Here is a 15,212-nt window from a genome sequence, read left to right on the forward strand (position 1 = left end):
TCACCATTTCAATAAGTTTCAATGAGGTCACCCTCATTGATCTGAATTCTAGTGAATACAAGCCCACTGTCATCAGATGCTCTGCAATGACAAGCCATTCAATCCTGGAATAATTTTTGTGATCGTCCTTGGAACCTTCTCCAGTTTCAGTACATCCTTTCTAAGATAAGTGGGGGGGGGGGGGGGGCAAACCTGCTCACAGTACTCCAAGTGAGGTCTCACCAGTGCTTTATAAAGTTTCAACATTACATCCTTACATTTATATTCTAGTCTTCTTGAAATGAATGCTAACATTGCATTTGCTTTCCTCGCCACAGACTCAACCTGCAAGTTAACCTTTAGGGAATCCTGTACAATGACTTCCAAGTTGCTTTGTGCCTCAGTGTTTTGTATTTTCCTTCCATTTAGAAAATAATCACCCCTTTCATTTCTTCTACCAAAGTACATGACTATACACTTCACAACACTGTATTCCATCTTCCATTTCTTTGCCCATTCTCCTAATCTGTCTAAGTCCTTCTGTAGCGTCTCTACTTCCTCAAAAGTACCTGTCTCTCCACCTATCTTCATTTCATCTGCAGACTTTGCAACAAAGCTATCAATTCCATCATCCAAATCATATGACGGGAATCAGTTCTAACACAGACCCCCATGGAACATCACTAGCAGCCAGCCAGAAAAGGCTCCCTTTATGCGCACACTTTGTTCCTGCCAATCAGCCACTCCTTTATTCATGCCAGAATCTTTCCTGTAATACCATGGGCTTGTAGCTTGTAAAGCAGCCTCATGTGTGATAACTTGTCAGAGGCCTTCTGAAAATCCAAGTAGACAACCTCGAGCAATTCTCCTTTATCTATCCTGCTTATTACTTTTTCAAAGAATTCCTACAGATATCTCAGGCAAGATTTTCTCTTGAGTAAACCATGCTGACTATGGCCTATTTTATCATGTGCCTCCAAGTTCCCTGAGACCTCATCCTTAATAATCGACTCCCAACATCTTCCTAACCGCTGAGATCAGACTAATGAGCCTATGGTTTCTTTTTCCACTCCCTCTTCTTGAAGAGTGTACTGACATTTGCAATTTTTTGGTCTTCTGGAACCATTCCAGAATCTAGTGATTTTTGAAAGATCATTACTAATACATACACAATCTCTTTAGCCACCTCTTTCAGAACTCTGGGGTGTACACCATCTGGTCCAGGTGATGTGTCTACCTTCTGACCTTTTAGGTTCCCAAGAGCCTTCTCTCTAGTTTTGGTAACTTCACACATGTCATGCCCCTGACACCTGGAACTTTCACCATACGGCTAGTGTCTTCCACAGTGAAGACAGATAAAAATACTTATTCAGTTCGTCTGCCATTTTGTTGTCCTCCATTACTACCATTTCAGCACTGCTTTCCAGCAGTCTGATATCCACTCTCGCCTCTCTATACTTTATGTATCAAAGCTGTTAATTTATATAGAGATGTTGGGCAATTCAACATGGATGCATATGGTTTGGTTCATTGAATCCATGCCAACCACTGTGCCCATTCCGCTAGACCCAGTTTCCTGCATTTGGCCCATATCTGTTTCATCCATATCCCTTCATATATCTATCCAAGTGCTTCTTAAGTGATAGTATTGTACCTGCCTGAACCACTTCTTCTGGCAGCTTTTTCCTTGAACTCTCCACCCTCTGAAAGAAAAAAGTTGCCCTCTTGGTCCTTTACAAGTCTTTCCCTCTTTCCCTAAATTGTTTTTGGACTCATCTACCCTGGGATTAACTGGGATGAACTGAACCATCCACCTTGCCTTTGCCTCTCATCATTTTAAACATTTCTATAAGGTTGCTCCTCATTCTCTTGTGTTATAAGGAATAAAGACCAGTGCGGCCAGGATCTTAGTTCTGACAACAACCTCTTAGATCTTTTCTGCTCTCTTTCTAGATGAACCACATCTTTACTATCATAAGTTAACTCTATCCCAAGTGTGGCCTCACAAATGACTTAAACAGCTGCAGTATAATGCCCCAGTTCGAAAACTCAGTGCCCTAACTGATAAAGGCCAGCATGCTAAACATCTTGTTCACCACCCTCTCTTACCTGTGACACTACTTTCACTGAACCATGCCCTTGTACTCTATTGTACTCCTAGTCCTACTAAGTCCCTCTGTTCTATTACACGATCTAGTGCACTACCATTCATTATGTAACTCCTACACTGGTTTAACTTTATAAACCATAAAATGCATCAGCTCACTCGTGTTTATTGAAACATTTTGGACTGCTCTCCCTCTTCCCTAACTGATCAGGATCTCTTATAATCTATAATATAACCATATAACAATTAGCAGGATATGATAACTTTCTTTACTATTGATAATAATTTCTAATTTTGTGTCATCTGTGAAGTTACTGATCAAGCCTTGTGCATTTGCATCCAAATCATTCATGTAAGTAATGAAAAACAAGGGTTCCAACACTAACCCCTGTGCTAATCACCAGCCTCCATTCTGAGAAACAACCTTCAGCCACCCTCTTCTTCCTACCTCCAAACCAATTTTGAATCTAGCTTAGCTCCCTTATTTCCATGGGTCCTAATCTTCCAGACCAGCCTTCCTTTGTGAGGTTTTGACGAAGGCTATGGTAAAGTCCAAATAGACACCATCCTCTGTTCTATCCTCATTCACCTTTTTGGTTACTTCTTCAAATAAGCTAAAAGGTTAATCAAGTATGACTTTCCATGTGGAAAGCCATGATGACTCCTGCTAATTGGATTGTGTTTGTCCAAATGCTGGTAGATCCTGTCCCCCAAAATCCCCTCCAGTAACTTCCCCACCACTGATGTCAGGTTAACTACAGTTCCCTGGCTTGTCCTTGCTGTCCTTTTTAAATAACAATAGCCATCTACTAGCCTCGGGAACTTCACCAGTTCCAACGATGAATCAAATATCTTTGCGAGGGCCTCTGTTGTTTCCTTTGTAGCCTCCCACAAAGTTCATGGCATTTTGTCAGGCTCTGGGGATTTATCGACCTTAATGTGGTTGGTGTAAGACTGCAAATATCTTCTCCCTGGTAATAGGAGCTTTCTCCAAAACATTTCCACTTGTATTCCATGATTTAATACTGAGTAAACATGGAGTAGAAATATTTATTAAAAATTCCAACCATCTCCTGAGGCCTGAGATAGATAGCCCTACTGATCACTCAAAAGACCTACCTCCTCTCTATCCACCTTTCTTCTGTTAATATGGCTATAGAAACTCTTGGGATTTTCTTTCAACTTTACCTGCCAGATCCATCTCATACTCTCGCTTTGCGTCCAGATTTCCTTCTTTTGCGCATTCTTAATCTTGTCATTGCTCAATATCTCTCGGCAGCCAAGGTTCCCTAAGCTTGCCAGATTTATCTTTCACTCTTAATAGGAATGTGCTGCTCCTGGACATTTGTATCACAATCTTAAAATTCTGCTGCTTGTCATTTGTTCCTTTCTCTTCAAACAGGCTTACCCAATTGACCTTTGCTAGATCCTGTCAAATTTCCCCAAAATCAACCCTGCTCCAGTGCAGGACCCTAACATGTGGACCTGACCTATCCTTTTCTGTCATTGTCTTAAAGCTAATAAAATTATGGTCACTAGAGCCAAAGTGCTCATTGAATGCCACTTCAGTTACTTGTTCCCTAAGAGGAGCTCTATTGTTGAGTTGGACCCTCTATATAACAAACAGCAAGGGTCCCAGCACTAATCCTTGTGGTACACCACTGGTCAGGGGTTCTTATCACAAAAGCAACTCTCTATCATCACCTTCTATCTCTTATTACCAAGCTAGATTTACTAGGAATCCCATGAGTTTGGACCAGTCTTTCAAGTGATATCATGTCAAATGCCTTACTAAAGTCCATGCATCGATCATACTGTAATATCTAAATACTTGCATCTTTAAAAAATCAACTCAAATCTATTTATTTATCTATCTATCTATTTATTTATTGACATACAGCGTGCAGTAGGCCCTTTCAGGCCCTCGAGCTGTGCTGCCCGGCAATCCCCAGTTTAATTGTAGCCTAATCACAGGACAATTTACAATGACCAATTAACCTATCAACAGGTACATCTTTAGACTGTGGGAGGAAACCAGAGCACCCCGAAGAACTCATGCGGTCACAGAGAGAATGTCCAAACTCATTACAGGCAGTGGCAGGAATTGAACCCCGGTCACTGGTACTGTAAAGCCTGGTGCTAACAATCAACTAGGCCATCTCGCATCCCAAGATCTTGATGGTGTAAAAGGAAAAATTCATAAATCAAGGAATACTTGCATGTTATTTTTCATCTTCCTTTGCTTCCCAGGTTATTTGTAACAACTGGGCCACAAAACCACTCTTGATCACTGAAGCCCTATGCAGAACATGACCTTCCTGTCAATCAGCTGTCTCATACCTAGAAATGCTTTGCAGCTTGTTAAACGACACCACCCACTTAGTGGCTGACAAAATTGTAAAAAGGACATTGAATCTTTATGGTATTTACAAATATTTAAAAATTAAAAACCACTAAAAAGGCATACATTTTAAATGTCATATATCAAAGTTAACATTCTCCATTGTATTCAAATTATTTGTTTTTAAGTTATCAATTATACATATTTAAGTTAACTCGTCAAATCAAAACATGTAAATTACCTGAAACATGCCTTTCTGTTCTGGACTTATTTCCTCTCAATTGATCAGATCTAATCTGGTATGGGTTCAGCAACTAAATTTCCCAGTGTAAATCAATGCATTTGGAATGGCAAAGATGAAGGAATTCAAGACTAAAGTACTTGTATAAGTGGCTCTGTTTCAATAGTCTGTCCAAAAAAAATTCCAAGAATATCATGCATAATTTGTTATGCTGCTGATTTTTGGTGCAACGATAGGAACACAATATTTTTATGATGCCAAGTCAGTGCTTTTATAAAAGTTCAGCTTAATATCCCTGCTTCTGCACTCTTTTGCTCCATTAATAAAGCCAAGTTTTTTTAAATGTATTTTCCAGTTTAACATAGAATTATATGCTTGTTTATTTAAGTCTCTCTATTACTGCCCTTTTAAATGCTCATTTGGTCTATCTTGTGGAAGACTATGCAGTATAACTAGCTTAACATAGCATGATGCTGTCAAACAAAGAGTTCTTTTCATTTTGATTAGAGATACCTCATCAGTTTGAAAGGAGCAGAAAACTGATTGTAGAGGTTTTGCTGGCTGCTCACTGTGTAGAACCTATTCTCTCCTTGGCATTATGGGGGCTGCAAAGAAAAGAGCCATCAGGACCATCACAGGGGCTGCTGAGCTGGCCTCCAGATGGCTGTGGATTGAGAATTGTGACCCACAGACCAATGTTACTGCGACACAAGCCTGATCCTGATCAGTCCTGGTTGGCTCGCCTGGGCGAGCATGTCTGATATTGAAAGACCCAAAACACCCAATGACCTCAGGTTAAATCACTGATGATGTGTATCCCAGCGCATCTAAGGATGTACCTCAACATCATAGTAACTTTAGTAGGGAGCTAAAAGAGAGATGGACACTGACCAGAACTGGGCCCACAACTTGCAAAGCTTGGATAGCTTGCAAAGATAGAAACATTTCAATTTGGTTTCTGAGGAAGGTTGATGACCATTGCTAACTGAAGAAGGGAGAAGGTACCTTAGGGGAAATAATTCTGGAAAATGCCATTTGGGATCTGGAAACAAAGTGATGTGACAAATGGTTCAGTGATGAATACATCAGGGAATAAACAGTGAATCTCACTGAGCTTGGAGAAACCGGTGGTGGGAGTAGTTACGAACCAAGTAAAATTTGTAGGCATTCGGGGCTCCTGTGGGATTGGGGAGTGACTTTGATTTTCCCAAGTAAAAGAAATAGTTTGGTAGGGGATTGACAATGCCTGATGTGATCTAAATGGTAGGATTGTTATTGATCAGAACTCATTTATAGTTTTATTTTCCCATGTCCTTTTGATACAGTTTTAGTTTTCTAATTTATGATTTTGTTTAATTAAATATAAATAATGTTATCTTTTTCTGCCCAGTCAGTGACTGATTTTAAGAAAGAATAGACAATTACCATTACTTGTAAATCTGAAATGAAAAATGGAATGTGAAGTCACTGAATACAGTAGGTCAGCCTTTATCTCTGGTGACAACAAGCTAATTAGATTTATTTATCAGAACTCCAACACCACTTGATCATCAGCTAACGATACATCTAAAAATAGCTGGTGTTTGCTGTGAAATTGGATGAAGAATGGCCTTGTGACAACAGTTGTTGGATAATCATTTTTGAGCAGTTGTCAGCTGATAGTTAAGCAGATTGTGTAAACTGGATTGAAGCAATCACATTTGTGCATGACCTTGTAGTAATTGCCACATGACTCATCTTATTCCCTATTGTTATAACTTGATTTTATCCCAGTCAGTTTCTTGAGGCTTTCAAAAGTTTAAAAGTTCTGCTTAAAATCTGTTGGGCAACAAGAATTGCCACTCTTGCTGCATAGAGTTTAAAATTCATTAACACCAAATGACATTATTGTAGCTTACCAGCTGTTTGTCATTTTAACATGTATATTTATTTTTGAGAATTTCACTTTTGAGTGGGATTATGTAAAGGGAAATAGGCAGCTCCACATGTTCACCGAAAGTGAGGGTAGGGAAGTTTGATTGTCTATTTCTCTGATTTTGAAAAGAGTGTTCTGGGTTAGCCTTATTATACTGGTAGATTCAAGTATTAGTTATACGAAGTAATTTATAAGACCATAAGACATAAAGCAGAATTAGGCCATTTGGCCCATCAAGTTCTCCACCATTCTTGTCTGATTTATTATCTCTCTCAAACCTTTATTTTTAACCTTTGATGCCCTGACTAATCAAGAATTTATCAACTTCCACTTTAAGTATGCCCAGTCTATCCATGCTAATAACTTTCCTGTAATATGCGGGCACTTACCTTGTTAGGTATTCTCATGTGGCACCTTGTCAAAGGCCTTTTGAACATCCAAGTAAACATCATCCACTGACTCTGTTTATGTTGCTTGTTATTTCCTCAAGCGATTCCAACAAATTTGTCAGGCAAGGTTACCCTAAAGGAAGCCATACTGACTTTGGCCTATTTTATTATGTGCCTCCAAGAACTCTACCCTGAAACCTCATCCTTAAGGATGGACTCCAACATCTTCCCAACCACTGAAGTCAGGCTAACTGGCCTCTAATGTTCTTTCTTCTGCATCCCTCCCTTAAAGTGGAGAGTGACATTTGCAGTTTTCCAGTCCTCCAGAAACATTCCAGGATCCGGTAATTCTTGTATGATTATTACTAATGCCTCCACAATCTCTTTAGCCACCACTTTCAGAACCCTGGGGTATACACCATCTGGTCCAAGTGATTTATCTACCTTCAGACCTTTTAGCTTCTCAAGCACCTTCTCCTAAGTAATAACAACTCCACTCACTTCTATCCCTTTACACTGTTGTATTTCTGTCATACTGCAATTGTCTTCTACAGTGAAGACAGAAGCAAAATACTTATTTAGTTTGCCTGCCATTTCCTCATCCCTAATTGCTACTTCTCCTGTCTAATTTCCCAGCAGTTCAATATCCACTCTCGCTTCTCTTTTACTCTTTATATATCTGAAAAAAATCCTTTAGGTATCCTCTTTAATGTTATTAGCTAACTTACCTTCATATTTCATAATTTCTCTTTTTTTAGTTGCATTTTGTTGGTTTTAAAAGCTTCCCAATCTACTAACCTCACACTAATTGTTGCTATCTTATGTCCTCTCTTTTGCTTTTATGCTGCCTTTGACTAGCCATTGTTGTATCATCCTCCCTTTAAAATTCTCCTCTTTTATATTTTTTAAGTTGTGAGTGGTGAGCAGTATAGATGTAGTGGTCAAATGTCCTTTTTATAAAGCAATTCTTAAGAGGAATAAATAGGACAGAAAATGAATCATTTTTTTCTATCCCCCGTGATTCAGTCCCTTTCTACCTACATCCACAACACTTCTCTGCTCTTGATTTCCTCACTAACTTTCAATTCGCTGGCCCTGACTGCCTCATTTTCACCATTGATCTCCAGTCCCTATATACTATTATCCCCCATCAAGTAGGCCTTAAAGCTCTCTGTTTCCTTCTCAATAAAAGAACCAACCAGTTCCCCTCCTCTACTATTCTCCTCGGAATGGTAGAATTGGTCCTCGCCCTCAACAATTTTTCCTTTGGTTCTTCCCACTTTCTCCAGACTTGAGGGACAGCCATTGGTACTTGCATGGGTCCCAGCTATGCTTGACTTTTCATTCTCTACATAGAACAACCCATGTTCCAAGTCTCCCCTGGTAGTGTTCCCCAAATCCTTCTCCACTACATTGACAACTACATTCATGCTAATTCATGCACCCATGCTGAACTTGTCAATACAGTCGGCCCTCCTTATCCGTGGATTCCGCATCTGCGAATTCAACCAACCGCAAATCGCGAAAACCTGGAAGTGCTCTTCCAGCACTTGTTGTTTGAGCATGTACAGACTTTTTCTTCTTATCATTATTCCCTAAACAATGCAGTATTAACAACCATTTTACATAGCATTTACATTGTATTAGGTGTTATAATTAATCTAGAGATGATTTGTAGTATACCAGAGGATGTGCGTGGGTTATCGTGCATCGGAATCGAAAAAGATCGGAAGTTCTCTTACTAAGTAAGTCGGAACTGGTACATCCGGTATTATTTGGCGTCAGTTAGTCAAACGTTTGTCTTAGTATATAGTATGTATTTTACCTTTCTATGCATATAAAACACTTAAGAAACGTATGTTTCAGCGCTGGGCTCAGGAACGGAAGTTCTTGGGATTCGGGACAGATCACTCCCTAGTGCACTCTCCACCGTGCCGGGTTGATGTGGAGGATCAAAAACTCAAAACCCCAAATCCTAATAATTAAACCAGTGCGTTGCTTAGTAATAATTGTAGCTTCCATCGGGGCAGAGCCTTTCTCACTTTATCCTTTAAAATTGTTCTGATCGTTGACTGACCTAGCCTAACGCTTTTCCAATGACCGATGGCGTTTCACCTCTTTCCAATCGCTTTATTATTTCCACTTTATTTTCAATCATGGTTGTGATTATTTTCATGAGCAGAAACACTGCGCATTCAGAGCTCCAGCGCCCAGTACTAATGTCCACCGCTCTAAAACAGGTTAAATAAGGTCTGGGGTTCCACTGGGTCCTAAGGTCCACCGGATAAAGACAGGTTGAATAAGGGACTTGAGCATCCGCGAGGGGTCCCGGAACCAATTCCCCGCGGATAAGGAGGGCCGACTGTATCATCAACCTTGCTTCAACTTCCAACCTTAAGTTCACTTCATCCATTTCTCTTTCTCAATCTCTGGAGCCAAACTGTTGACCAAAATCTTTGATAAACCTACTGATTCCCACGGTTATCTGTAAAAATTCTATTCCCTTTTCTCATCTCATGCAGTTCCTTCATCTCCACTGCATCTGTTCCCAGGATGCAGCTTTTCTTTCCAGGACATGAAAGATATCCTCCTTTCTCAAAGAATGGGGTTTCCCTCCCTTTATCATTGATGCTGCCTCCACCCGCATCTTCTCCATTTCCTAAACTTCTGCACTCATCCCATTTTCCCGTTGCCTCTTGTCCTTACCACCCCATCAGCCTCCACATCCAACACATCATACTCTGCATTACACCATGTCTAAAGGGATTCTACCACCAAACATATCTTTATCTCTCCCCCACCCTGGCTTTTTGCAGGGATCGATCCATCCATGATTCCCTTGTCTATTCCTCCCTCAGCACTTATTCCTGCAAGCAGCTGAAGTGCCCATTCACTTGCCCGTTCACCTCCTCCATCACCTCCATTCAGAGCCCCAAACAGTCCAGGTGAGGGAGCACTTCACCTGCAAATCTGCTAGGATCATCTAATTGATTCCAGTGCTCCCAGTGCAGCCTCCTCTACATTGGTGACACCTGTCGTAAATTGGGGTACTGCTTTGTCGAGCACCTCTGCTCCATCCACCAAACGCGTAACTTCCCAGTGGCCAAACATTTTAATTCCCATTCCCATTCTGGCACCTCGGTCCATGGCCTCCTCTTGTGCCAAGATGTGGCCACCCTCAGGATGGAGGTGCAAGACCTTGTATTCCATCTGGATAGCCTCCAACCTGATGGGATGAATTTTGACTTCTCTTTCTGTTTAAAAAAATATATAAATTCCTACCACCCCACCAGCCTCCGGATCCAGCATATTATCCTCCGCAACTTCCGCCACCTTCAACAGGACCCCACCACTAAGGACATCTTTCCCTCTCTACCCCTCTCTGCTTTTCACAGGGATCGTTCCCTCTGTGACTGCCTGGTCCACACGTCCCTCCCCACAGATCTCCCACCTGGTACTTACCCCTGCAAGCGCAAGTGCTACACCTGTCCCCACACCTCCTCTCTTACCACCATTCAGGGCCCCAAACAGTCCTTCCGGGTGAGGCAACAGTTCACTTGTGAGTCTGTTGGGGTAATCTATTGCATCAGGTGCTCCCGGTGTGGCCTCCTCTGCATTGGCGAGACCCGATGCAGATTGGGGGACTGCTTCGTCGAGCTCTGTCCGCCACAACAGACAGGATCTCCCAGTTGCCACCCACTTCAACTCTGCTTCACATTCCCATTCGGATATGTCCATACATGGCCTCCTCTACTGCCATGATGAGGCCAAACTCAGGTTGGAGGAGCAACGCCTCATATACTGTCTAGGTAGCTCCTTGGTATGAACATCGAATTCTCCAACTTCCGGTAATTCCCCCCCCCCCCTCTCCCTTCCCCCATCCCACTTTCACTCTGTCTTCTCTTCTAGCTGCCTATTACCTCTCTTATGATTCTGCCCTCTTCTACTACCCATAGTGCTTTCCCCTTAGATTCCTTCTTCACCTCTCCTGCCTGTCCCCTTCCTGCTTCCCCTCCCCCACCCCTTGATCTTTCCTCTGATTGGTTTTCCACCCTCCCCCCACCTTCTTTATGGGGCCCCTGCCCCCTCCGTCTTCAGTCCTGACGAAGGGTGTCGGCCCGAAACGTTGACTGCTCATTTTAATGGATGCTGCCTGATCTGCTGAGTTCATCCAGCTTGTTTGTATGTGTTGATTTGACCACAGCATCTGCAGTGTACTTTGCATTTATAAATTCCTACCTGCCTTCCCTCCTCATCTGTTCTGTACTCTTGCCTCTTCTCACCTGCCTATCATTTCCCCCTGGGTCCCCTCCTCCCGTTTCTCCTATGGTTTATTCTCTCCTATCAGATTCCTTCCTCTCTAGCTCTTTACCTTTCCTTCCCACCTGGCCTCACCTGTCATCTTCTACTTAGTCTTACTACCCCCCCCTCTATCTTTTTATCCTGGAGACTTCTCTCTTCCTTTCCAGTCCTGCAGAAAGATCTCGGCCTGAAATGTTAACTGTTTATTCATTTGCATAGATGCTGCCTGACCTGCTGAGTTTCTCCAGCATTTTGTGTGTGTGTTGCTTTGGATTTCCAGCATCTGCAGAATTTCTCATGTTTATGAATTTTCAACTGTATTTACCAGCTAGTTCTATTGGTAATTCATCAAAACTGAAACAATTTTTCACTACCAGAAGTCCAGCTGCTGAGACAGTTTGTAATTACCAACCAGTAATTCTGGTTGATGTCAAGAATGAAATTAAAGTTTTGCTCAAGTGAAAAATTATTTTGGATTTGTAATGTTTTATGGCATTCATCTCAGTAAGCAGTCTTTCTAAAGATATACAAATGAATCGATACAGAATATATTTATAGAATTTTAAACCATGTATACTATATTTATGTGCTAAAGCCAGGATCTCCTGATAAGTTGCTGAAAAGGAGCCAAGTTGGAAAGAAGAAGCTTGTACATTTGTTCTTTTGATCAGTCAAATGTAATGCACTGACTTGTATCTTTAGAGAACTTCAGGTGTAATGTAGACTACTTTTAAATATGTGTCTGGTTCTAGGTGGAGGATTATTTATTGATTTTGAAACTTTAACAACCATTTAGACTCTTTAAATTTAATTTTTAACTTTAAATAATTATTTCCAGGACACAGAATTCCCAGGTGTTGTAGCACGGCCGATTGGAGAATTCAGAAGCAATGCAGACTATCAGTACCAGCTGTTGCGCTGTAATGTGGATTTGCTGAAGATTATACAGTTGGGGTTGACATTTGTAAATGAACAGGGCGAGTACCCTCCAGGCACCTCCACATGGCAATTTAACTTTAAGTTTAATCTTACGTAAGTACAATGAAGGATCTATTACTTTGTACGTTGACCAGTTTACAGAAAAAAAGAATTACTTATGATGAAAGCACAATATTGTTTCGTCCTTGTGAATGGTTATTAACATTTTTAAGGTTAACATATCATTGAGTAGAATATGACATAACAGAATATAGATTTCAAAACATTCGTCATTAGTCACTCACTGACCAAAGACTGAAGGGAGGTTTAGGGGTAGGCAGAAAGATGTCAATTTTGGATGAAGTTTAGTTTAGTTCTTGCCACTGCCACATTTGATAGTCAAGTCATGAACAAGAAATAGATGGGAGACTCAAACTTGGATGGAAACTTATCATGGGGCAAAAATCATAGAATCAGTTTGTGACTATTGTAAAAATGGAAATTGAGATGTTATGCATTAGGAATTGAAGAAACTGGAGGAAAAAAGTAGGACTGTGGTCATTGTGGAGATGATGGTTATGCACTGTTACCTTGTTGGTGCACACTTGAAGGGAGCTTGCATATAATCGTTCATATATGTGTTATTATACATCTATGAGTGCAGGCAGATTGCAATTCTTTGGTTTACACTTCTCAGGCACACAAATAAATCATACCAGCATGTTCGTTTAATCAAGGATGCAAATCGTCTGCCATTATAGTGAGGAAAAGTGAATGTGTAAAAATTCACTTTTGTTGTATTTTATAAAGAATTAAGTGAATTACTTTGATAAATGCATTAAAGACCTTATGCAAAAATCCATTTCTAAGGATCATTACATTTGTAAAGTCTTTCAGTGAATATATAAAAATTGGGGAAGGATTTGCTTTCTCAGTGTTTGCTGCTAAAAGTTGTGTTGGAAATGTTACTGAATGGAGCATCATGGAGAATCTTACTAGACAGTGGTGAAAAATATGGTAACCAGTGCCTCATGTCTCACTTCATTAAGATTAGTAAATAATCGACCATAGTTAGTGTGCCTGCGGCTATTTGGGTATGACAAGATTCTACCATAAGCCAAGATTTTGACTAGTGTCAAGTTACGTTAAATTTGCTTAAATTACTAGAAAATAAATGATTAGATGAAAGTTATGGTAGAAATTAAAAGTAATTACCTTAATTTAAAACTAAGTATGTTAAAGTACCTTGGATCTTTATCAAGGTTTATGATGATTTGGCATTACATCTAGTACTTTGACAAACTTCCATAGATGTGTGGTGGAGCGTATATTGACTGGCTGCATCATTGCCTGGTATGGAAACACCAATGCCCTTGAACGGAAAATCCTAAAAAAAAATAGTGAATATGGCCCAGTCCATCTTGAGTAAAGCTCTCCCCATCATTGAACACATCTACCATCAGCAGGGACTCCCACCACCCAGAACATGCTCTCTTTTCACTATTGCCATCAGGAAGAAAGTACAGGAGCCTCAGAGTGCACGCCACTAGGTTCCGGAACAGATATTACCTCTTAACTAAAACTCCTGAGCCACAGGGGATAACTTCACTCAACTTCAATTGCCCAGTCATTGAACTGTTTACACAACCTATGGACTCACTTTCAAGGACTCTTCATCTCATGTTCTCGATATTTATCACTTATTTGTTATTTTTTTTTTCTTTAGTATTTGCGGTTTGTAGTTTTTGTTTGCACACTAGCTGTCCGCCTTGCTGGTGCGGTCTTTCATTGATCCTATTTTGGTAATTTGGACTTAATTGAGTATGCATGCAAGAAACTGAATCTCGGGGTTGTAAATAGTGACATTTTTAACTGGGAACTTTGCTTAAAAATGGGATGACTTTGATAATTCAACATAGTATTTATTATATGACACTGCTTAAAAGTTTTCTGTTTATTTTAGGGAGGACATGTATGCTCAAGACTCAATAGAGCTTCTTACAACTTCTGGTATCCAGTTTAAAAAACATGAGGAGGAAGGAATTGATACAATGTATTTTGCAGAAGTTCTCATGACATCTGGTGTAGTATTATGTGAAGGTGTCAAATGGCTTTCATTCCACAGGTGAGTTCAAATTCATCTAGGTTTACAAAGATTTCTATTCAGAAAAGCATAAATTTGATTAAATATTGGGCAGATGATTCAGAAAACACTAGAGAATTGAAGGTTATTTGTTTTCACTACATTCTGAGGTGGTAAATTCAGATCTGCTGTAGAATGAACTTGATAAGATGGATAGGTTGGACTGTTTTAAGCTCTTGTTGCTTGGATTTGGTCTTCCCATCCTTGGTACTTTATCTGCTATTTACTGAGGCTGTTGAATTTTTTTCCTAGAAGGCTTGAAGACATTCAGTCCTTGTGTGAACAGTGGTGTATCATTGCAGCATCCCTCTTAATCTTATTCCAATACTTTGCTTCATCTTTAATAAACTCTCAGCCAGAGCAGATTTAATCTACAGGCAAGCGTGAAGCAGTTTAATATTTTTTTTCTCTTGGAAATCACTTGCCACGATGTAGCTTGGAGTAGATTTCCTGTTCTAGGAATATTGTATCAGATGCACAGTCGGTGTGGTTATTATTCAGAGATGTCTGAGACTGATCAGAGCCTTGGGATTAGGGATGTCGTCTGAAGAGAGTTTGCTGATACTGGTTTGCTTATTGAATTGGCGCTCCTGACGCTCCAGAGAGCAATCATCTCACTCCCGGGGTATAATAGTTATGGAACAGATATCCTACATTATGCATCTTATTTACTGGCCATTGGATATAGTGAAGTAAATCTGTTATATTCTCTGACTAATCAGGGATGTACATACAACACTACTGAGTTATTATTACACAGGTGCTTTCTTCCTTTGCTCAGATATAATCCAATGGCATTCTGTTCTGTCTGATGCTATCAGGATGACTGTCCTTGATAACTGATCAGTAGCATATGGGGGAAAAACTATCATCCAGA

General features: G+C 40.4%; 1 protein-coding gene across 2 annotated transcripts in view; it reads left to right on the plus strand.

The window, feature by feature from the left end:
- LOC140737859 (CCR4-NOT transcription complex subunit 7) overlaps positions 1 to 15,212 on the plus strand; it is a 46,414-nt gene that overhangs the window by 15,968 nt on the left and 15,234 nt on the right. For both annotated transcript variants that reach the window (XM_073064591.1, XM_073064592.1), the window contains exons 3-4: positions 12,113 to 12,306; positions 14,156 to 14,317. In XM_073064591.1, the coding sequence (XP_072920692.1) occupies positions 12,113 to 12,306; positions 14,156 to 14,317 (356 nt within the window). The remainder of the gene's footprint in view (positions 1 to 12,112; positions 12,307 to 14,155; positions 14,318 to 15,212) is intronic.

Source organism: Hemitrygon akajei, chromosome 13 (assembly GCF_048418815.1).
Source record: "Hemitrygon akajei chromosome 13, sHemAka1.3, whole genome shotgun sequence".
Lineage (NCBI taxonomy): Eukaryota > Metazoa > Chordata > Chondrichthyes > Myliobatiformes > Dasyatidae > Hemitrygon > Hemitrygon akajei.